The sequence below is a fragment of the Ascidia mentula genome, chromosome 5 (assembly GCF_947561715.1).
Source record: "Ascidia mentula chromosome 5, kaAscMent1.1, whole genome shotgun sequence".
NCBI classification, from domain to species: Eukaryota; Metazoa; Chordata; class Ascidiacea; order Phlebobranchia; family Ascidiidae; genus Ascidia; species Ascidia mentula.
Genome location: NC_138570.1, coordinates 14,166,809 through 14,190,089, shown reverse-complemented (window position 1 = coordinate 14,190,089; position 23,281 = coordinate 14,166,809). Strand labels below are relative to the sequence as shown.

Here is a 23,281-nt window from a genome sequence, read left to right as displayed (position 1 = left end):
AAACGAAAAACTCCCTAATTTTAGCGGAGTCTATATAAAGCGGACAGCTGTCAACAATGCATTTTATCTTTGTGTGGTTGGTAGATAAGCAAAACGACTCTGAAATGTAGTTTGTGGTGAAGCGAGGGGTTAATTCGCTTAGGTGAAACGTTAAGTAAAGGGTCTTTAAAAATGCAGCGGAAAATGTCGTGTGAAACACAGTTTAATTTGTTTGAAAAATTTAAACCGAGTGGTAATTGGCAGCACACAGACAAGGAAACAAAAATAGAGTTTACGCAAGCTTATGCAACGCACAGTGAGGGGTTTTATTTAACCAACACCATGTCAGAGTGTTTAATAGGAGTTATGATATCGTCTTCACAACCGGGATGTTTACAGCTTTTATTTTTTTTGTTATATTGTTATTTGTAATGTTAATCTTTACTATCAGGTTGCTACCGACTGCATCACCTAAATTCCGTGCAATATGACTCTCCGACTTGTTGTGTTGCTGATCATCTTCATGGAATATGCAAGTGCATTGACTATTGGTGGATACTTGAGGTGGCGTTCTATTCCAGGAAATACATCGGTAGGTTTTTCTGGTGTACATGCAGATCAGATATTACATGTATACACATATAAAAAAGAATTTTAAATAAGTTAGTACATAAGATAATTAATATTTCAAAGTTGTAAGCATCCGTGGGGGAAAATAAAAGCGAACACCAAACCGATACGGAGAAGTTAAACCTCACATCTATTAAAAATGCCTAATAAGCATCGATCGACGATTAGTTGAGTCTGTATAGCGCAACAGCTCAAACCATGGTTGAATCAAAAGATCTATTTTTTACAATTTCGCAACCGATAAGCGGTTTTAAAGGTCCCTTTTTCTTTTTTGCGTTAAATGGCAGACGAAACGTCGTAACAATACAGTACATAAGGTTAACAGGTTTCGCAGCCAAGGCATTGCAGCCAAGGTATTGCAGGCAAGCCGGATCAACCGCTTTTCCCGACAAGTCGGATCGAGATCTGAAAAACCAAGCTCCCGGTGAGAATTGAACTCACGACCCTGGGCTGACCAGGCCCAAAGCTCTATCAACTGAGCTACAGGGGCTCAGTGATTTCACGGGGTATATAGTGGCAAGGTAAACTGGAGAAATGCTTTGGCTCGGAAGCCTGCGAATCTTATGATCAAAATACGAGAACAATACAGTACGTTAATTTTATGCCAGAAGAGCAGTATATTTTGAATAGCAATTTGCCTGGCAGCAATTGGAAATTCATAATTTGATAAGTGTGGTGTATCTGTATATTGTTTGTAGGAAGTTATGTTGGAGATAAGTACGGCCCATGACAACGATTTGTGCACAGCGTCAAGGTTCAGCAGGGAAACTTGGACTAGTTGTTCCACTTGTGGTATTCCCGGCTCTGGGTCTTGCATTCAGTCAGATAGTGATAAAAGTTGGTCTGTGAGTTATGGTCAGGAAACTCACGCCTTGGTGGAATCTACAGTTATTCAGGGGTTAGCATTTCACATTTAACCATTTACTAAATCTACTTAAATTACTAGAAAACGCCAAAAAAAGTAAAGAAAGTATTTACGAATTTGGCCTGTTATTAAAATCAATAATGCTATATTTTAATTTTACACATTGCTGAAAACAAAATGTCTTTTTTACCATTTTAAATTGCAAAGGCTAACGCTCGAAGAAGGAAGCGTAACGGATACTCTCACTAGAACAGAGCGAATATTCAATACCCGCATTGACACAAGAGTAAGGTCAGACACCGGATTGGTCAACTCTCCACCAATCACAGTCCTTCGTCCTGTGATCACGTGAGTAAAGTCAAATTTTTCGGTTCATTGCATTAAACATCTTTTTCTGCTAAAGTTTTGAAACAACGTATTAATTTAAACCAACATACGAATCACGAAATATAATAAATAAAAACTTAATAATAGTGGAGCATCTTGTTGTTGGTGTTAACTTAGTCTGTAATTCTACCCATTCAGAGTTAACTCGGGATGTCCAAGAGACGTTCCGATATCAGTGCATGATGATGACGGTGATAATATAAGATGTCGATTTATTACTGACACAGCTGTTTGTGGAGACTTTTGCACAACCAACCCAAACCCACACATTACTTTGAATGAGGTGGCTGTTATAGTTGCATAGAATATTTCTTATCAATGTGATTTGTCCTATGATAAGCAATGTGGAGCCAATAATATGAATTTGTGTATAAGCTGCAGACAGATGGCCACTGTTTCGACCTAAAAGGTCTCATCAGTGCAGGACAGTGTGGTTTGTCCTACATATGCAATAACGTAGTGTTGAATACGGTAACTACATAACGTATTTCGTGGAAGTGCTAAATAATTATAGTCAAAATCGTAATTACGTTCACAATAGTTCGGAGTTAATTGTGTGCGTCATTTCCAGACAACTTGTGTTTTGACGTACAACGGAGCTGGTGATACCAGCACAGCAGACGTGGTGATAAACCTTGCAATTGAGGATTTCCCCACTTCTGACATTACTGTTGGTGGCTCCTCTGCAACAACGAGCGATCGACTGAGTTACGTCAATCTGCAATTCGTGATACGAAGTAAGATATCTTTTTATTGTTTGGATGATTTAATTTTGTCTGTCGTGCAAAGACGCATTTCTGTCTTCTACTTTCATGAATCTAGTTGGAACAGCTTTGGTCGATTGTACAGCACTACCTGCTCTTGCCGAACTCGCTGGTGGAGATTTTTCTACCGTAGGCCCCGGAAACGTTTTCTCCCAAATCGTATCCGCGTCGTTTTCAGAAACGTAATTAATTTTAATCGCATATCGTAACCTTTCTCATGCAAATATTTTTTCATTAGTGTTACGAAACTAACCGGATTCGGTCTCGTCAGCATGAATTCAACGACAATCAGTTCCGCAGCAAATGTTTATTCCAGTACATTTACATGGAGAGCAACATCACTCTACACTGGCGACAACATAGCTTGCTACATAGCAGAAATATCTAGCGGGTATCAAATAAATAAAATGTGCTATTGTTATTATTTGTGATCATGCGCGAATTTAAACGGTATCTCAACTTTAACAAAATTCTTTGATTTATCTGTGTCAAAACACATTATTTTATTATACTCAGGTTTTGTTTCCTGATGTAATTGTTTTACATGCGCTTTACAATGCGCTAACAGTAATAGACATAAATTTCCACAAGATCAACAAGATTCAGTTATAAATGAAATTAAGTCCACACTACTGTATTTTTTAGAGCGGAATCCGATCAGAAATGCAAAATCGTAAGAGTGGAAGGTATAAATATCTCGCTGTTTTTAAGAAAATTGGATAAAGTGCAAACACGTTCTGCACAAATTGCTTAAGGCAAGTTTTGCACCCAGACGTATCTTCAACTTCATCGACCACGATATCGTCGGAACTCTCAACTCCGTCAGACACCACAACGTCAGCAGTGACCACTGTTGTCGCAGAACTTGTTCCAATAACTGAAGTAAACCCGTGTCTGACATCCAATGGAGGTTGCAGTGATACGTGTAACTGGTCAAGCGGAACGTCAGTCACGTGTTCCTGCCTAAACTCATGCTGGAATTTGGCTGCCGATAAAAAAAACTGCATACGTAAGACTAGAATAAGAGGTGCCCTTTGAGAAAATTTATTAGCAGTGATGAACCACATGTATGTGAAATACAACTTTACTTTTCAGCCCATATTGGTAACGATGTAAATAAACATGATATAAACATGATCATTTACACAATCTATTCAGTCCAATGTACAAACGTATCCTTTCTAGCTGAAGTACAGCTGGTATGTTCGGACGGACAAGCACATATATCTGTGGACAAATGCGCCATTAACGGTAGCATTTCCGTCAATGGTTTTGATTCGTTAAGCTCTGGTGCACCTGTGGCATGTCGTCCAACTGACAATTCGACCCATATCAACTTCCAGTATGCTTTAAACAATTGCGGCAGTAATAGAATGGTAAGCGCAAACTTTCGATTTCAGTAAATCTTTTTCATTGATCGAAATTTTTTATCAGGGCGATTCTATATTTCAAAAGGCTTGTGTAATTTGTAGTTGTTAATATTTAATTTTTGTATTGCAGGACACTAGTGCGGAAATTCAGTACAGAAATACCGTTCGTTTCTGGTCTATGTCATCAGGAGGAATCATTACGAGAGGAATTGGATACGAAGTAACGGTTGTGTGTTCCTTTCCAAAGTACAACAACCTTTCCTCAAATATCGATCCTGTGGACAGTTTCCTCAACTTTCTCTCCGTTCCAGGCCTCGGATTCTTCACATTTGAGTTCAAATTTTACCAAGGTTCAAATTTTTTGGTGAGCAACCTGTAAATAAATAGTAACCATGTTGCGTGCGTCAGGGAATTAAACACGCTTGACTATCAGTTAAAAATGCCATAGCGCAAAGGTCCATGAGTCCAACTATTTGCCTGAGTTGGTAAAATTCCACAAGATATCATCACTTTCAATGACCTTTTGCAATTGAGTCAAACTTTATGTTAAAGTAATTGTAAAATTGTACTCACCAATATTTTACAGACTCAGTACGACATCCAACCTGTACAATATCGTCTGAATTCCGATGTTTATTTTGCGATCGAAGCAACTGGAGGTTCTGGCGTGCGCCTCTTTACTCAGTCATGCATTGCTTATCCCGACGTTCCCGATATAACGGAACAATACACACTGATTGAAGAAGGGTGAGCGTAATATTGTAGACAACGTTTGCTTTGCTAGTTTTGTGTAGCTGGTTTGAATCAAATTTGATGTAGCTCTAGTTTCTTTACAGAATATTTTTGTATGAAATGAGTATAGTTTGTCTTACACGCAAATTTACTAGGGTGTTTACAGGGGAAAACGAGTCGCTATAAAATGTTCGTGTTTTGTCGCGAAAATTTAAATTTGACATATTTGTACGAATGTATTTTAGATGCACACGGGACCACACAATGCAGACACATGTTTCCCCCAATCCGATGCAAAATCGTTTTAGCGTCAAGGCGTTCCGCTTCGTTGACTCCTTGCTCAGCATCACCAACGAAACCAACGTTGTCATTAAGGTAAAATCAAGTGCATTTGATAAAACTTTAATAAAAAATTGCTTTCAACAATCCTGGGATGATCAGTATAAGTATTGATATGATTAGAACTGGTAAAATCGGTCTCAAACGTGCAAAAAAAATAATGAAATATTTGTATTGTCATAGTTATACGGACACATACAGGCGGCGTGGTTACTGTTTGCTCAGCTTTCGTCAAGTGCAAGTAGCCGAGATACAAAAAAATCACTTTGGCTAAAGCAAACGACCGAGCCCCGTTTAATTTCCTGTGTTCTTTTTCAACAGTGCTTCGTTGTGGTTTGCGTAGACGATCTTTCCACACCGACTAGGTGCTCTCGAGGATGTGTAACGTCATCATCACGTAGGAGGCGAGACAACAAACACTGCGAAAGGTCAGTAATGGGTTAGAACCGGAATACTTAGAATGTGATATTTACAATAGGTGACTAATATGGCAAACAAAAAAGTGGTCGACAATTGACTTCAGGTTACCAGAGCGAGCTAACCGAAAGTTTTTACTGCATGTTAACGAAAATTGCCGAAATAATGTAATCTTTGGAATGTAGAAAACTGTAGATCACGCCTCAATGTACATCGCACTTAAGCCGTGTTGCACACTTAACGCATCAGTACAGCATGGAACTCGCCCATCACGTATTGGTTGTATAACACTAAAATGGTTTTCAATGTGTGCGGCAGAAGGAAGAGACAAGCTGTTGTTCAGAAGGAAGATCAAACGAGTGATAATGTCTTTGAGTCCGTTTCTCACTTGGTGGCGAGTGGAAACTTCCAACTTCAACTCGATGAAAAAGGTTGACATCCGTTCCATAGTTTGGTGCATTTTTGTGCACTTGTAACTTAGATACATTATTGACAACATTGATCAATGGAACTGAATCAAATTTGTTTCTCATTTTATCTGGTGTCAAATTATTCAATTACATCCGAAAGACTGCGTAAAATCTTGAATTAGGTAAATCTACTTAGGCTAATTTTTGAATCCCTTTCACCACTTTGTTAGGGCAGGTTAATAATTTGAAACAGAACGTTTTTGAAGTCAGCTGGTTTATTACAAAAACAACACAATCGATTTCACCTGCACGGTCATCTTCAGTTTCATATTTAAAAAAAATCTATATCTACATGTTATCTTTTATTCTTTTTGTTATTTTAACCTTTTTAAATCCCTTAAGAAACTCCATTGGACTGGAGATGGCTCCTCCTTTTAATCGCGGCATCTCTTGGAGCTTTATTCTTCCTCTTTACGTGTGGATGTTGTTGTTGGTTCATCCTCGTTTACAGGAGGAGAAAGAGAAAGAACAAAGAGAATACAAGCGATGGTTTTAACAACGAAGCATTTGATTTTTCCAAATGGTTGCCTGATAAAAATGATCAATAAATAAATATTCCAGCTTGATTTTGATTTCTGTAAATAGGAGTTGAAGCATTGAGTCATAGTCCATCGTTTTATATCGTAAAGCATTAACGTGCATCGAATTAATGACGTGACTTGGAAACAAAGCAACATACCAACAACGCAGTAAAATTATAATGCATTTACAAACACTTTCTGTGGTTCGCTATGGTTGGTCGTCCCCTAACTTAACGGTTGAGCGGCAAAATGTCAACAAGCGTTGCGACCCTGTGTTCTCCCAATGTTTACAGAATTAGGTTTGCGGATAGACTGAGACTGCGGATTGATGGGTGCTTGAAAGACACCACACGATATCGACGCACCTCGATATCGGATATACGCAAAACAAAATTTCTCCTTATTTTGAGGGATATAAAAGAGTAGGATTCTGACGATATTGTGCTTAGTAGTTTGCGGACAAACGTAGCAACGCGACCTTGTGACGAATTGCAAATCGTTTGATTTATCAAAAAAAAACGAAATTCGGCAGCACTCAGATATAAAAACGACAAGTACTTTTGAGTATTTTAACATTGTATCTATGTAGCAAGTTTGTGTGACTTTTCCACTATTTTGTTTCACTTATTAGTAGATGTAATATGAGAGTTCTTGGACTTTTCAGTACTCTTGCAATTTATTCTTTTCAGTCAGGCTGTACCTACCAACTTAAATGCCCAACTTTGATGCACCATGAATGCAAGATTTTCGGTGCTGCTGTTCATCTTCATGCAATCTGCAAACGCAGTGACGATTGGGGGTTACATGAGGTGGCGTCCTATTGCAGGAAGCACTTCGGTAGATAACATTTAACTTTATGTAAGAGATCATAACCTAAAACTCATAATCCAACAGTTTTCTTGGCAAACGAAGATGTCATAAAGATAAAATACTCATGTTTTTGTGCTGTTTTAGTTTAAGTGGCATTTTTTAATGCACAAAAATTGTGAATTGCAGGCGGTTGTTCTAGAGACAAGCACGGCGTTTGACGACACCACGTGTTTGGTTGAAACTTCATCCATAAGAACGTGGATAAGTTGTGCTTCTTGCGTTATTCCCGGTGCGAGCCTCACTTCTGGAACTTGCATTCAGCAAGATAGCAGCAAAAGTTGGTCTGTTAACTATGCAAAGGAGGAATCGTACACCCTCGTGCAATCTACAATGACTCCTAGGTGGGTACATTGACGATGTTAAAAACAAAATCATTTGTTGCGAAGATCATTTTTTCGTGACATTCGCTTGTTTTTATTGGAAATGACGCAGCAAAACACAGAAAATAAATAGGTTAATTTTAGTGCGATCAACGTATGTACAAGTTTTTCGATGAAATTTTCAAACAAGTCATGCCACAAAGCAACGAATACATATATGCTGTTAGTTAGTTACGATAAATGAAAAAAAAATTAAAACACCGTAAAAAAGTAATTGCTATATATAACCATAATGAACTGAATATATTACATTACTGTCACAAAAATTTTAAATACAGATTTCGAATTTTTATTTCCACTTCCGTTATAGCGAAGCATTCATCGCCCGATTTAACCAGTTTATTTTTTGTTGCATAGGTTAACTTACCGAGAAAGAGTATTTGGAAGTTTCACTAGAACAAACCGAATATTGAGCACTCTAATTGACACCAGAGCAAGATCGGACACGGGATTGGTCAACTCTCCACCAATCACAGTCCTGCGTCCTGTGATTACGTGCGTATGACGTTACAAAACGTTAAATTGACTCAATAGGACTTTCTTGGGAAGTTTGTACAATTTCAATGGGTTTGCGACTATGGGGAAAAAACGTAAAACCTTAGAAAAAGAAATATCTCGATATAACGTGATCTGGATTTTGTCTCAACTATTTTGTTGATCTGTCTAGAGTTAATTCGGGATGTTCAAGAGATGTTCCGATATCAGTGCATGATGATGACGGCGATAATATAAGATGTCGATTTATTACTGACACAGCAGTTTGTGGAGACCATTGCACAACCAACCCCAACCCACACATTACTTTGAATGAGGTGGCTATTATAGTTGCATAGAATATTTCTTATCAATGTGATTGTCTTGCATGTGCTAAGACGTAGTGTTAAATACAGATTTTGTAGAAGTTGCTAAATAATTATAGCCAAAATCGTAGATACGTTCACAATAATATGGAATAAATGCGTTCGACTTTTTCAGACAACTTGTATTTTGACCTATAACGGAGTTGGTGATACCAGCACAGCAGACGTGATGGTAAACCTGGCAATTGAAGATTTCCCTACTTCTGACATTACTGTTGGTGGCTCCTCTGTAACAACGAGCGATCGACTGAGTTACGTCAATCTGCAATTTGTGATACGAAGTAAGATATCAAATTTGTTTGCTGACACATATCTGCTCGTTCTTCTACCACTCCTTCTGCATAAAACCACAGACGTACTTACAACCCAGCAACAGAAGCTTTGATACAGTTTTGTTGACATTTTTTCACATATGTCTGTTCAAGTAGATTGTCACAAGATAACTGCTGTGCTGTTTGGTGATAACTTCCTCACGATATTTTATTGAAAGAAAGATTTTTAATGCACTCGTCTGTGTTTAGTTGGGTCAGCTTTGTCCAATTGTACAGCACTTCCTGCTCTTGTTGACCCCACTGGTGGGGGTGTTTCTACTGTGAGCCCCGGAAACGTTTTTTCTCAAGTCGTCTCCGCATCATCTGCAGTGACGTAAATTGAGCTGATTGATACTTTTCTTACTCCAAGTACTTTTCAAAAATCAACAGATTTAAAAGTCTACATATACGTATATGTACTATATAAATGCTTATATATATTTTTCATATACCACATAAATAGCTGTCTCTTTTTGTTCTAGAGTTACTAAAATATCTGGATTCGGTCTCGTCCACATGAGTTCAACGGCAATCAACTCATCAGCAAGTGTTTATTCCAGTACATTTACATGGAGAGCAACATCACTCTACACTGGCGACAACATAGCTTGCTACATAGCAGAAATATCCAGCGGGTATCCAATTACAAACTTCTGTTGTTACTTGTAAACAACTCTTTGAACACCGGGGTCAAATAATTTGTGTTTGATTGCTTGTGATTGCTTTTTTTAACCTTGAAAGAGTGTCTACCATTTGTCGATGTTTAAATGGCGGCGAACATGGCAGTTTTATTTTCTGGTCGTTTTAGCTAATTTCCATTCAAACTTTATCGAAATGTTTTGATGAAACGTTTTATTTCAGTGTATATTACTTTTCAGCGCGGGATCTGATCAGAAATGCCACATTGTGAGAGTTAAAGGTATGACGATATTGCATTGATCAACAGACATATGTTGTGTGACTTCTGTAGTCCCGCGTACAACTTTTCTGTGGTATTTCTTTAAGTTTTATGCATTCACATATATGTTTGCGCGCAGATGGAACAACAACGGTTGCTGCCTTTCCCACAACTAGTGTAACTGATGTCTCAACTGTGTCAGATGCCACAAGTTCAGAAGTTACCAGTGTTGCGACAGAACCTGTTCCAATAACTGAAGTCAATCCGTGTCTGACATCCAATGGAGGTTGTAGTGATACGTGTAACTGGTCAAGCGGAACGCCAGTCGCGTGCTCCTGCCTGAACCCCTGCTGGCATTTGGCCGCTGATGGAAAAAACTGCATACGTGAGTGGAAATGCTGATTTTACATTTTAGCAATCTCAAACTACAACGCTTTATCATTCAGCCAAGGTTCGTTTAATTTGTTCGAACGGACAAGCTCATATATCTGTGGACAAATGCACCACTAACAGTAGCATTTCGGTCAATGGTTTTGATTCGTCCAGCTCTAGTGCACCTGTGGCATGTCGTGCAACTGACAATTCGACCCATATCAACTTCCAGTATGCTTTAAACGAATGCGGCAGTAGCATTAAGGTAAAATAAATGTGTTTTTCTAAATGCCAATGTCAATTTTCAGCAATAAGCCGAAAGAGAATTTTTCTTGTTACAACCACTAGCTCCTATAATTACGTATTTTGCGAAATGGACAATATCTACTGCTATTTGTTTCATGTCTCTATTATGCACTTTGTTGCAGGACACTAGCGTGGACATTCAATACGAAAACACTGTTCGTTTCTGGTCATCGTCAATAGGAGGAATCATTACGAGAGGAGTTGGATACGAAGTAACGGTTGTGTGTTCCTTCCCGAAGTACAACAACCTTTCCTCAAATATCGATCCTGTGGATAGTTTCCTCAACTTTCTCTCCGTTCCAGGCCTCGGATTCTTCACATTTGAATTCAAACTTTATACCTTCTCGGATTTTTTGGTGTGTATTTTTCAAATTGTTACGATCGATCAGTTTATTGGGAATGAAAATTCGAGTTGTATTGTTTGTAATTATTATTAGTAGATATTACTAGTTTAGTATAGAATTGAACAACATTAATTCGAAACTAACAGTAGGTTTTTTTGGAACAATTTGTAATATGCGTGGACAGAGCGATTAGGATTCTAGTCATATCTTCATTAAATGCGAGATAATTTAATTTGCGGATTGTTCACGAAAATTGCTTACGAAAATAACTTCATAATGACTATTATTAACAGACCATGCACACAACCATTCCCGTACAATATCGTCTCAATTCCGATGTTTATTTTGCGATCGAAGCAACTGGAGGTTCTGGCGTCCGACTCTTCACTCAGTCATGCATTGCTTATCCCGACGTTCCCGATACAACGGAACAATATACGTTGATCGAAGGAGGGTGCGTGTGTCATTACTACATGGACTCTTTACTTTTAGATGTACCGAATGTGTAAACGTTCTGATTTGACAATTTAATTTTAGATGCATGAAGGACAACACATTGCTGACGTATAGCACTTCCAACCCAATGCACAATCGTTTCAGCGTAAAGGCGTTTCGCTTTGTCGACTCTTTGCCTGGAATTACTAACGAAACCAACGTGGCAATTCGGGTGAAATTATTTGTCAGCGTGTAACATATCGCTTAACCTTATCCGTATACTCGATCCAAATGCCAAAAAGTAACTACTCGATTTAATTCCAATCGAACTGTCTGCATAAAACGTCGCCGGTACTTTTTAATTTCCTGTATTCTTATTGCACAGTGCTTTGTTGTGGTTTGCGTCGACAATTCTTCTACCACAACCAGGTGTTCTCAAGGATGTGTGACGTCATCAGTACGAAAGAAGCGCTACATCAGTCAACGTGAAAGGTCAGTGATGAATTGATCTGGAACACGACCTTTTGCGCAATACATTCGCAATCTGAAAAATCAAAAACAAATTCCTTGGGGAAGTCACAAACTTATAAGCCACCACATACCACTTGGCAAACGTTCAACGTGTCTACTAAGGGGTAAAAATCTTATGTAACACAACGGCTAGGTAGCCCTCATCAAATTATCTCATATACCCAGTTCAAGCGGAAATTGACAAAGTTTTTAATTGCATGTTACAGAGGAAAGAGACAAATACTTGAGGATCAGAATCAAATTCAGAATCAAACCAATGATGACGTTTTGGAGTCGGCTGCCCACTTGGTGGCGAGCTTCAATTTTCAACTTCGCCTAAATGAAAAAGGCATGTGACCAAATTTCGTGTTCAATTTTTTTTCAGGTTACGTCATTGTCGCACGCTTGAATCTCAAGATACATTTGGTATCCAAGCACGTGATTTGTATTGTTGACTGAAGTTATTTTCTCCTAGATGAAACTTCATATGACTGGAGATGGTACCTTCTTCTGATCTCCACTGCAGTTGGAGCGTTTTTCTTTCTAATTTCCTGCATCTGTTGTTGGTGGTTCATCCTAGCTTTCAGGAGGAAGGGAAGAGGAAGGAATAAGGAGAAAGTTAATGGTTTTGACTTTAATCTTTTCAAACCACATCCGACGGAAGAAGATCAATGAACAAAATTACTGACTTTTCTTTACTGTAAATACTGGAGTGCTGTTATACTACAGATACACGAAGCACTATTTTACTTGTGATTCAATGTTTGCGGACATAGAAATCTTATTATTCGCTACATTTTGATGCTAGGGAATGACATACTGTTGTTACAATCTTTGTTAAGTACATTTGAAGCAATGTAACTATTATATCAATTTGTAGTGAGAAAGGCACGTTTACAAAATGTTGTCTTTTGGTTTTTCACGCTCTTCAGCATGACACTCGTTCCGCACGACTTGTTGCTAAAGTGCGTATTGTCGACATTGTATAAGTATTGTGGAGTTTCTAAGCGAGTAAACCACTGACAACCTAATATGAAGTCTATTGTTTAAAAGGCAGTTATAAACAGGAAACGCTGCAGAGATTTTGCCAAGCATTAAAGTATTTTACATGGTGGCGTCGCGTATGTAACTCCAAAAATTGTCAATCATGTGTAATTAGCTGATTTAATTCGGGCATTTCCGCTAAATATGTAAATGACAAAAAGATTCTTAGGTTAGCTTTCTTGATAACTGCTGAAAATAACACAGTTCAGAAAACATTTTGTCACGATTCAAAGCACAAGCAGGTCGAAATTATCTCTAAACTTGAACAGGGCCAGTAACAATAATTTTGACCACTAATTTAATATCGTATCAATATCTCAGGAGATTTGATTTTCGCATCCACAAATTTTAATTTTTGGTTAGTTTGTCGCATTTCGACAACACACAAATTAAATCGACATTATGAATATTGGCTTTATTGCATTGGCATTTACCTATCTGGAATATGCAAGGGCTGTATCGATTGGGGGTTACTTGAGGTGGCGTACTACACCAGGAAACACATCGGTAAGCAGAGCCAATATACATACGAGCTAATTTAATAAAAAAGTTAATTTTCAAGTTACATAAAATCGCTCAAACTTTATCATATTTTTTTGTTATTTACATCCTGCGATATGTCCTGGCGTTGCAGCTCCGAACTGCATAGCTAAAGTCACAAGTCTAAATCGCTTTCCAACGTTACACTCATCGCACCTAAAGGAGAAATCAGCTTTATATGGTTTAATATTTATTCTTAATTTCGGCTTCACAGTAGTCGTGGATTCATTTACACCAGTTCCCTTTGCATAAGTCTCGTGCTGTGTGTAGATATTTGAGTAACTTAATTTTGTTTATATATGTCTTATTCGATTGCTTGTAGGAAGTTATGCTGGAGATAAGTACGGCCCATGACAACGATTTATGTACAGCGGCAAGGTTCACCAGGGAAACTTGGACAAGCTGTTCCACTTGTGGTATTCCAGCCTCTGGGTCTTGCATTCAGGCAGATAATAATAAAAATTGGTCTGTTGGTTATCAGGAAAATGTATTGGTGACATCCACAGCTATTCCAACGTGAGGTTTTTCATGATTGTTTATTTAACAAATATATTTATTTCGTAAGGAAATTGAAAATGATATGCCGCTATAGACGTAGCGATTTCATTGCTGAGTACATTTATGTTGAACTGCTAATACTGGTAACCCAGTGCATTTATGCTATTATGAAAAACTTGTGGGACGATTTTCGAAAAAATGCAAATTTACATTTTATAAATCAGCATAAATCGGTCTAGTAAATACAATGTGATTAAAAAACAAATACACATTTGAGCATATCTATTCTCCATAGATTAACATACCAGGAAGGGTCTGAATTGGGAAATATCACTAGAACACGCCGAATATTCAGTACCCTTATTGACACAAGACAAAGGTCAGACACCGGATTGGTCAACTCTCCACCAATCACAGCATTGCGTCCTGTGATCACGTGCGTAAAGTTTATTGTTTGATTTGTGAAGAACAAAAATTTTTCTGTTTTTAAAATGTAATAAACACATTTCATGAACGAAATCTTAGGATATTTACACTGGTTTGTTTATAAGTAATACCAATTTATCGTATAGATTTCTAATTTGTTGGTGAAGCATATTCGAAAGTGTTTCTGGCTGATCAGTAGCGCAATACGCTATAATAAATAACAAATACGCTAAATACGCACCAACCTGTTTTGCGACTGTTCTTAACCAACAACATGCTTATCGAAATGCGCCTTGAATCACAAGAAATTTTCCATTCAGTTTTGACATATATAACCTTGATTGAACCAGAAATAGAAACAAACTTACAAAAATAGGAACTTCAAAGCAGAATAGAGGCATACGATCTGCTTGAGCAAGACCACCACTCCAATCTCAGTTTTTACTTACATGCAGTTATTATATAATGGTATATGAGTTTGTAACGATCGTAGAAACATAAACCATGCTATCGCACTTATGTAGCAATAAAGTTTAGGAATCGGCAGTTTCTTTGATCAGTCTCAATTTTTTATTTTATTTGTTTAGAGTTAACTCGGGATGTCCAAGAGATGTTCCGATATCAGTTCATGATGATGACGGTGATAATATAAGATGTCGATTTATTACTGACCCAGCTGTTTGTGGAGACTTTTGCACAACCAACCCCAACCCACACATTACTTTGAATGAGGTGGGTATTGGTTGGACTTCTAATAATTTTGGTTTGTTTTCGGAAATACAAAGCTATAAAAGTTCCCAAATGCGAGACTATAAATTTATAGGATTTAATTTTTCTGTAGTTTTTGTGGTTAGTGATTGCACGACATCAGTGATCGGTAACTTATCCTGTTCTTATTTCAGACAACTTGTATTTTGACGTATAACGGAGTTGGTGATACCAGCACAGCAGAAGTGGTGGTAAACCTTGCAATTGAGGATTTCCCCACTTCTGACATTACTGTTGGTGGTTCCTCTGTAACAACGAACGATCGACTGAGTTACGTCAATCTGCAATTCGTGATACGAAGTAAGATATAAAAGTTTCGTGTTATTCAATTTAATCCACCAGTTAATGCGCAATTATTGCAAGCGCATTAATTTAGACCAAATATTTCCCATTAATGCGTCGGGACGCATTCGTTTTAATGTTGTTACGGCGTTGGTAACTTGGTTATAACGAGTTTTATTTCCGTAACAATGTGCTTGACATTTCAGTTTCGCATTTTTATTATGCTACGAAAGGAAATTTGCCCCTAAAAAGGTTAGAATTTTTCGGGTGGGTCGTCATAATATTGTGTTAGGGTCGAGTGCGGCAACGGCTCTGGAAAGATGGGAACCAGGAATTGCAACACAGTTGCTGGGTTGATATATATTTATTAAAGTTCTTAATGTACTACTTCTAGTTGGAGCGGCATTGATCAACTGTACAGCACTACCAAATCTTTTCGAACTTCCTGGTGGAAATATGACTACTGTGAGCTCTGGAAAGGTTTTCTCACAAAAAGTATCCGCGACATCTTTCGAGACGTAAATTGAACTTAGTTTACCAACTGTGTTCACAAGGTTTCTATCTAAAGTTACCAAAGGCAACATTTTTCTCTTTCAGTGTTACAAAAATCACTGAATTCGGGCTCCTTCAAATGAACTCAACAGCAATCGGTTCAGCAGCAAATGTTTATTCCAGTACATTTGCATGGACGGCAACATCAACCCATGTCGGCGACAACATAGTTTGTTACGTAGCAGAAATATCTAACGGGTATTCAATGCTTTGTGTTTTTGGTTGTATATGTTATATTTAAACCTTGCGTATGTATCCTAATGTATTTTCTTTAGACAGTTTTTCTTGTTTCTTGTTGCCATATTTTGAAACTATTCGTTTATTGGTATTTATTTAATTATATGACATGAAAATTTAAAATTTGTAGAGTTTTAAAATTGAAGTTAAATTAAATTTTTTTTTTTCAGAGCGGAATCGAAACAAAAATGCCACATTGTAAGAGTTGAAGGTATAAATATTACGATTCTTACAAACATTACAAAATTTGATTAATTGGATAAGAAAACAATAACTCAAACCAGTTTCAGATACCACAAGTTCAGTGAATGCCACTAGTACCGCAGAACCTGTTCAAATAACTGAAGTCAATCCGTGTCTGACATCCAATGGAGGTTGTAGTGATAGGTGTAACTGGTCAAGAGGAACGCGAGTCACGTGCTCTTGCATAAACCCCTGCTGGCATTTGGCTGCCGATGGAAAAAATTGCATACGTGAGTGAAAAGGAAGTATATAGAACTTGTTTGTACAAAATTGAAGTTTATTTATTTATAATAGGATGCTAGCAATAACGCCTGTTTAAACTACAGCATACGTCTTGTTGGTTGTATCGGGCGGTTGGTGATGGGACAGGATTTTGCAGTTGCTTTAACTCCAAATTAAAAATTCTAGCACATTAAAGCACATCAAGACCCACAATGTTGAAACAGTAGGGAAATTGTTTTATCCTGTATGGCAAGAGTTAATAACACATTTACCAAGGTAACAAAAGAAGGTTTTCGGCATAGCGTGCACTTTTGTGATAGGTGTACTGCGCTGTGTTGGTAGAATAGTACTTCGCGGACAGGCGCTGTAGGTACTTGGAACAGAACTATTAGACTTATGGACTAGTAGTAAAATGAGCACAAGACTTTACTCGACTGCAAACAAATTCGAAACGAAGCTGAAATAGCGTGCAGTTGAAATTATGTTTACTTCAGATACCCTGCATGCGGTGAAACAGATAACTTGCGCTCCATATATATTTAGCTGAGGTCAAGTTGCGTTGTTCGGATGGACAAGCTCATATATCTGTGGACAAATGCACCAATACCGGTGACATTTCTATCAATGGTTTTGATTTGTCGAGCTCAGCTGCACCTATAGCTTGTCGTCCGATGGACAACTCAACACACATCAACTTCCAATACGCCTTGAACGAGTGCGGCAGTAATATAATAGTAAGAATATTTTCTGTTCCAGGCATTTGTTGTAAGTTTGAGGTTAACTTAGTTTATAAATTTAACAGAATTTAATAGAAAATTTTTTTTTATAATTGTGATTACCTCGTTAAAGGAATCCAGCCAGAAAATTCATTACAAAAACACCGTTCGTTTCTGGTCAACGTCTTCAGGAGGAACGATTACGAGAGGAATTGGATACGAAGTAACGGTTGTGTGTTCTTTCCCAAAGTACAACAACCTTTCCTCAAATATCGATCCTGTGGACAGTTTCCTCAACTTTCTCTCCGTTCCAGGCCTCGGATTCTTCACATTTGAGTTCAAATTTTACAGTTCCTCAAACTTTTCGGTGGGTATGTATTAAATGGAACGAACGTACTTGTTTGTAGAAAAGTTGCTTGTAATTTAGCCCTAGTTTTTATGTGATGTTAGTTAAAACAAGGCGCTGTTTGTATTCCGATTTTTCGTGTATAATACTCAGCAGAAACAGAATCAATGTTATATTGTTATTTGCTGAAAATTTTTTTTAACTGATGCTTGAAAGCAATGAATCTTTGTCTCCATATTAACTAACAGACCATGTACACCATCATTCCTGTACAATATCGTCTCAATTCCGATGTTTATTTTGCGATCGAAGCAACTGGAGGTTCTGGCGTCCGCCTCTTTACTCAGTCATGCATTGCTTATCCCGACGTTGCCGATGCAACGGAACAATACACACTGATTGAAGAAGGGTATGTAAAACATTGTTTGTGGCCTTCCACTAGTTTACCACTTTTTTCCCCTATTTCCTTGGCTGTCTGATCAATGTCGGTAAAGCTTCTTTTTAACTGCAATATTTTTTATCAATGAGCTGCAGTCAGTACCCACTGTTTCGACCTATCGCGTTTCATCAGTGCATTTGGTGACTGTGGGTGGTGTTTCCAGCTAATTAACGCAGTGTGCACAAGCTAACTACTCTGATAAGAACTGATGGGTCGAAATAGTGTGCACTTCCTGCAACGTATTGATCATTGTTGTTTCTTCTGCTTCTACCCAATTACAAATGTTGTACTCTTGTGCCTAATGTGTTCTTGCACTTCACTTCAGATGCATGAAGGACAACACAATGCAGATGCACAACGCCTCCAATCCGATGCAAAATCGTTTCAGCGTCAAGGCGTTCCGCTTCGTTGACTCCTTGCTCGGCATCACCAACGAAACTAACGTTGCCATTCGCGTAAAAAATTATGTTTGATCCTGAAACATTATTGTTTTGTAAACGCCTGATTTGGCAGAAATCATACATTTAATGGTGTTGATCAATAATTCCAACCGAAAAATAAACAATCAGTTCTTGGTTCGTCAGTAAGACACAGACAAAGAGTGATGGTCCGCAAATCGGTTTCAAATACCGTATGTGTAGCCATTCTATACCCAACTGACAAGAAGCCTCGATTTAGATAGAATTCAAGGAGACTGCACAAAACGTCGCAGGAAACCGTTTAAATTTCTTGTACTTTTATTCCACAGTGCTTCGTTGTGGTTTGCGTAGACGATCTTTCCACACCGACTAGGTGCTCTCGAGGATGTGTGACGTCATCAGCGCGCAGGAGGCGTGACGTCAAATCTCGTGAAAGGTTTAAGTTGAGATTAATTTTTTTTCAATTTAAAAATAATATCAAACTGTGGACCATTGGCTATAACTAGAAAGTAGAATCTTCTGGAGGACAATTGCCGTCTTAAATTTAATAACGTTCATGCAACTACTTCTTAGCAGGGAAAAGAGGCACGCACTTGTGCAGCTATCGAAACAAGCCACTGATGACGTATTTCAGTCGGTTGCCCACCTGGTGGCGAGCGTCAATTTCCAATTTCGCCTCAATGAAATAGGCATGTAACCATTTTTTCTTAATAGTTTGTGCATGAATACGCCAATAGCCCATGCTGGGGTTGACATTAGCCAGATATGTTTTAGTTACACATGCAAATACCGTTAACTGATGAGGTGCATTCGTGTATATTTTTGTTAGTCATAACCCATATTAGTTTTTACATTCCACCCAAAACAAACAATATAATGATTATTTAAAATGCCTCTTTGACCTTCTTAGCATCACTTACGTTGTTAATACTTTAAATTTTCGAAAAGAAACTGCATATGACTTGAGATGGCACTTCCTAATAATCGTCGCATCCCTTGGCACCATCTACTTCCTTTTAACTTGTGGATGTTGTTGGTGGTTCCTTCTATCATCCAGGAAGAGAAGAAGGAGAAACAGAAAAGAGGAAAAAGAGGATAATTTTAACTACGGATCCACTGATCTTTCCACATGGTCTCAGATAAATGAAGTTGAACAATAAACGAACAATACTGACTCCCACTTGTTTTAGACAACTGAAAATATTACAGTGCCCTAAAGCTATGATGGGATAAAATCTAACGCTGTTGTAACAAAACTAATAAACTCTTTGGACTCGGGTTTTATATTTTGATGACATTAAAGTCTTGTTAAACTTAAACAATATATTTGTTATGCTTGCTATTTACCTAGAAACTAAAATAAAAGCGACTCAAAAAAGGATGTAAATAAATTTCCAACAATGTTTCCTTTATGGCACTGCGGTAAACAGAGATAACATTTCTCCGACACGACGATTTCACACAAAACATGTTGAATGGATGGAAGAGGAAAAATTAAACAAGAGATTGCACCTCTGCTTACTACGCATCTTTTTTTATCATATTTCCAACATAGACTTGAGACAGGCATAGGGAAACTGCAACCTGCGTGACAAATCTGACCTGTTAGTTCTTTCAACAACTTGCCACCAAGAAATCCATACCTCATAAACCCCTATTACACGGGTCATAGTGCGTGTGCGCACACGAAATTGACACGTTAAGGTACAAGATCAGGGTCTTGATTTTTTCGAAGATTAGTGGTCATTTTTGGATATAGTGCATTTGTTTGAAAGGTGTGCTCAGTTTTCATGGCTAAACGAGCCTATTTTTTCATTAAATATGGATTATTAATAATATTGTAATTTGGTACAAACAAGCAATTTATCGGATAAACTTATAAAACTTCGATGCAGCGAGTGTATTTGTTGGTCCCAGGCGATGGTTACCTATGTAACGGTGGGAAACAAAATTTGAATTTTTCAAACGAATTTTGTAATTGAATTTTGTAAACAAAATTTTTCAGCTAATTATTAGACACCAGGTGGGGGGGCTAGAGAGTTATACGTAAAGTTAGTTCCACGATAACTCGCTGGGCTACGAAAGTATCATTACAAGTCACTAACACATTTTGAATACATCCACATGCAATAACTTAATTAAAAATTCACAATGTGGGTGCAAGGGGTTAAGGGGTAAAAGGTCGAGACAAAACTCCAACGGATTTGGAATTCGTTTACAACGACTACTCTATACAGAATATCTATTTTAAATTTATACTGATCTATCACCAATCGTTGCTCTATTTGTTTCCTCACCATCAATGCATTAGTATATTTAAATATACATATATGAGTGACGCAGCAATATAAACATTTCTGAATCAAGCGAGTTAAAATCTTAAACACAAATACTGGATGCAAATAGAAAACGAACAGTGAAACTAAATTCGCGTATGTCGTTTAGTTTTTATTCGTGAAAGAAAACGCATTTTTAAAACTATGGTGGCTGTAAGGTTCGGCGGAATTAACTAACAGTTGCCCGCCTGCAATATAAACATTTCTGAATCAAGCGAGTTGAAATCTTCAACACAAATACTGGATGCCAGTACAAAACGAGCAATGAATACCAAATTCACGTATGTCCTTCAGTTTTTTATTGCTGGGCGAAAACACATGTTTGAAACTGTGGTGGCAAAGTTTCGACGCTACTGCCAAATTTTGATGGTTAGCCTCCATCAGAATTTCATTGCTTCATTTTGAAGTCAATTGACTTGAAGTTTTTCACACAAATACAAATTTTGTTTCCCGCTATGGTCGCTTTAGTGAGTGACGTATCAATGGCATTTATAAACGAATTTTGATTCGTTAACAAATTTTGTTTCCCGGCTTGGACAGCAAAGTGAGTAACGAACTAACGGCATTTTTGAAAGGGAAAAACACGTTTCAAAAATGAACAATACATGACATGACATGACACCATGACACTACGTGGCGCTATTGCGTCAATTCATTTAATTTTTTAACCTCACAACATTTAGGTTATATTGCATTTTTTTCGACAATAGAACAAACTTTTTTCTTTTGTTGCGTATCTTCCTATATATGCTCGTTGAAGTAAGCGTATTGACATATTTGGATCCTGCTGACGAGTTTGTCATGTCGTGTGGCAAATCTTGTTTAGTATATTCAAAGGTTATAGAAGAATTTGATACAACAGTATTAATTAAATAGTGTTAGGGATTTTAAAAAGGCTTTGTTTTAGGTTATTGTTTTTGCAAGCTCAATTGCGGAAACGGCTTATTGCACCAGGCGTGCATTTCCAACCATGTTTGGTAGCCGACCTGTCTGCTGCATTCGTATTTATTGCATGAAAATCTATTAGTAAATAAAACACGAAATTAAAAGCAAGCTTGTTGCGGACAAAACTAAGACACAATTTTGTTGTGAAAGCAGAATTCTTACAAACATGAAGTTTCCCGTTGTTATCTTGCCGTTCGACCGGTGTCGTGACGTCACCAAAACACGTCATATTGCAGTGATGTCATTTCTGCTTGTGTTGTTCACTGCAACTTATCAATTAGACCCTTCTGACTATTGTGGTAAGTTTGTCACCCATGTTGCCAGACGCACACAATTTGAGAATTTGCTTTGTAAGCAAAACTTGTTTGAAGATTGTTTTTATATAACTTATATATGTAAGCTAATAATTGAAACTCGCAATTAGTAATTACAAACAAATTTACTAAACTCTCCAAAACAGCGTTTGTGATCTTATAATTGCATGGATTAATTGCATGGATGTAATTGCAAGCATATAAATGTATTAAATTTACTTCTAATTTAACCAAAATATTGTTATTCCCATTATTAGATCGTGGGCCGAAGGATTGCGTGATATTTTTGTGCAACTCAACTTCAGGTGGAACAATGTTTCCATGTGGTAAGTACCATAGTTTATTATATTTATTAAAGCATTCTTTCAAACTAAAAAAACGACAGCGTCGTTTACATATTAAATGTTTAAAGCAGAGTTTAGCGAAGGTTGTTATGTATATTATTGTGAATATCAGTTGTAATATACAGCAATGCTCAAATATTCAAGTTTTCTGTGTTGTAGTTTTCGCTCCGCTCAATCAATCACAACCAGTTTACTACGGATCGGGAGGAGCATGTAAGTTTTTTATGCTTTATTTTGAAGTAGATGTGTATTTATTGCTTGAGCTACAGAAGTAGGGATAAGGGACCTCTGTTATTTTAGTTTCTTGCCACGCTAGGTGGTTTTTAGTGGACAGGTAATTATAATTTAGTCAAAATAAAATGTTTGAATTAGTCTGTTCTTGTGGTACAATTATATGTGGTGTTGTTGTGAATCAAATTAATTTATTTTACAAATACTATAATACTGTTGTTGCCAGGCATATTATTCATAACCAATCTGTTCTTCTGGCACACTTAAACGTACTACTTTATTTGCCGACTTTTGGTCTATTATTCAGCTAATAAAGATTTTCAAATATAACTTACTTTTATTTTCAATCGTAATACGATTATTTTTTATTGTGTTTTACTTTATTTTTAATGATTATACCGAACATACGTTAGGATTTTACTGTGTTTAAACTTTCTGTTCAATTGCAGGGGATGGGAACACAGTGCATAATCTATACATCACAGGTGAAGCAAGTGGTATAAAGTTTTTACTAGAACCAGTTTTGAAAACTTTATTCAGGCAAAACTGTCCTTCCTGATTTAAACAAGCAGCTTTTAGACTGGAGTTGATAGTAAACAATGCTAAAAAAAAAGTTTTA

General features: G+C 37.4%; 3 protein-coding genes across 5 annotated transcripts; all 3 read left to right on the top strand.

Annotated features, from left to right (window-relative positions):
• Positions 1–107: 107 nt before the first annotated feature.
• LOC145902635 (uncharacterized) lies at positions 108–6,509 on the top strand. 3 transcript variants are annotated; one of them, XM_082990680.1, is made up of 16 exons: positions 108–571; positions 1,308–1,507; positions 1,682–1,822; positions 2,000–2,144; positions 2,433–2,598; positions 2,684–2,807; positions 2,864–3,016; positions 3,271–3,311; positions 3,398–3,634; positions 3,811–4,001; positions 4,126–4,359; positions 4,582–4,742; positions 4,973–5,102; positions 5,388–5,494; positions 5,805–5,914; positions 6,296–6,509. In XM_082990680.1, the coding sequence occupies exons 1-16, from the start codon at positions 467–469 to the stop codon at positions 6,499–6,501; spliced, it is 2,451 nt and encodes an 816-aa protein (XP_082846806.1). In that variant the 5' UTR covers positions 108–466; the 3' UTR covers positions 6,502–6,509. The 3 variants fall into 3 exon arrangements, with proteins under 3 accessions (XP_082846806.1, XP_082846805.1, XP_082846807.1); XM_082990679.1 differs by having other exon boundaries at positions 110–571; positions 5,802–5,914; XM_082990681.1 differs by lacking the exon at positions 108–571 and adding an exon at positions 598–1,130 and having other exon boundaries at positions 5,802–5,914.
• Positions 6,510–7,206: 697 nt separating this feature from the next.
• On the top strand, positions 7,207–12,117 carry LOC145902986 (uncharacterized). Its single transcript, XM_082991077.1, has 15 exons — positions 7,207–7,311; positions 7,471–7,685; positions 8,082–8,219; positions 8,392–8,536; positions 8,700–8,865; positions 9,106–9,229; positions 9,378–9,530; positions 9,774–9,823; positions 9,996–10,178; positions 10,240–10,430; positions 10,594–10,827; positions 11,109–11,269; positions 11,353–11,482; positions 11,636–11,742; positions 11,988–12,117. The coding sequence occupies exons 1-15, from the start codon at positions 7,207–7,209 to the stop codon at positions 12,115–12,117; spliced, it is 2,232 nt and encodes a 743-aa protein (XP_082847203.1).
• Positions 12,118–13,206: 1,089 nt separating this feature from the next.
• LOC145902985 (uncharacterized) lies at positions 13,207–19,652 on the top strand. The gene is made up of 15 exons (XM_082991076.1): positions 13,207–13,311; positions 13,667–13,860; positions 14,138–14,278; positions 14,856–15,000; positions 15,171–15,336; positions 15,713–15,836; positions 16,278–16,318; positions 16,392–16,580; positions 17,116–17,306; positions 17,422–17,655; positions 17,883–18,043; positions 18,399–18,528; positions 18,822–18,928; positions 19,066–19,185; positions 19,403–19,652. Exons 1-15 carry the CDS (start codon positions 13,207–13,209, stop codon positions 19,650–19,652), a joined length of 2,298 nt encoding a protein of 765 aa, XP_082847202.1.
• Positions 19,653–23,281: the final 3,629 nt, after the last annotated feature.

Coding starts and splice junctions, on each gene's coding strand:
- LOC145902635 (XM_082990679.1), top strand. CDS start 467: ATGACTCTCCGACTTGTTGTGTTGCTGATCATCTTCATGGAATATGCA. Junction 2,808..2,863: donor TCCGCGTCGTTTTCAGAAAC/GTAATTAATTTT, acceptor TTTTTTCATTAG/TGTTACGAAACTAACCGGAT. Junction 5,103..5,387: donor AAACCAACGTTGTCATTAAG/GTAAAATCAAGT, acceptor CTTTTTCAACAG/TGCTTCGTTGTGGTTTGCGT.
- LOC145902986 (XM_082991077.1), top strand. CDS start 7,207: ATGAATGCAAGATTTTCGGTGCTGCTGTTCATCTTCATGCAATCTGCA. Junction 8,220..8,391: donor GTCCTGCGTCCTGTGATTAC/GTGCGTATGACG, acceptor TGATCTGTCTAG/AGTTAATTCGGGATGTTCAA. Junction 11,743..11,987: donor TACATCAGTCAACGTGAAAG/GTCAGTGATGAA, acceptor TGCATGTTACAG/AGGAAAGAGACAAATACTTG.
- LOC145902985 (XM_082991076.1), top strand. CDS start 13,207: ATGAATATTGGCTTTATTGCATTGGCATTTACCTATCTGGAATATGCA. Junction 14,279..14,855: donor GCATTGCGTCCTGTGATCAC/GTGCGTAAAGTT, acceptor TTATTTGTTTAG/AGTTAACTCGGGATGTCCAA. Junction 16,319..16,391: donor CCACATTGTAAGAGTTGAAG/GTATAAATATTA, acceptor AACTCAAACCAG/TTTCAGATACCACAAGTTCA.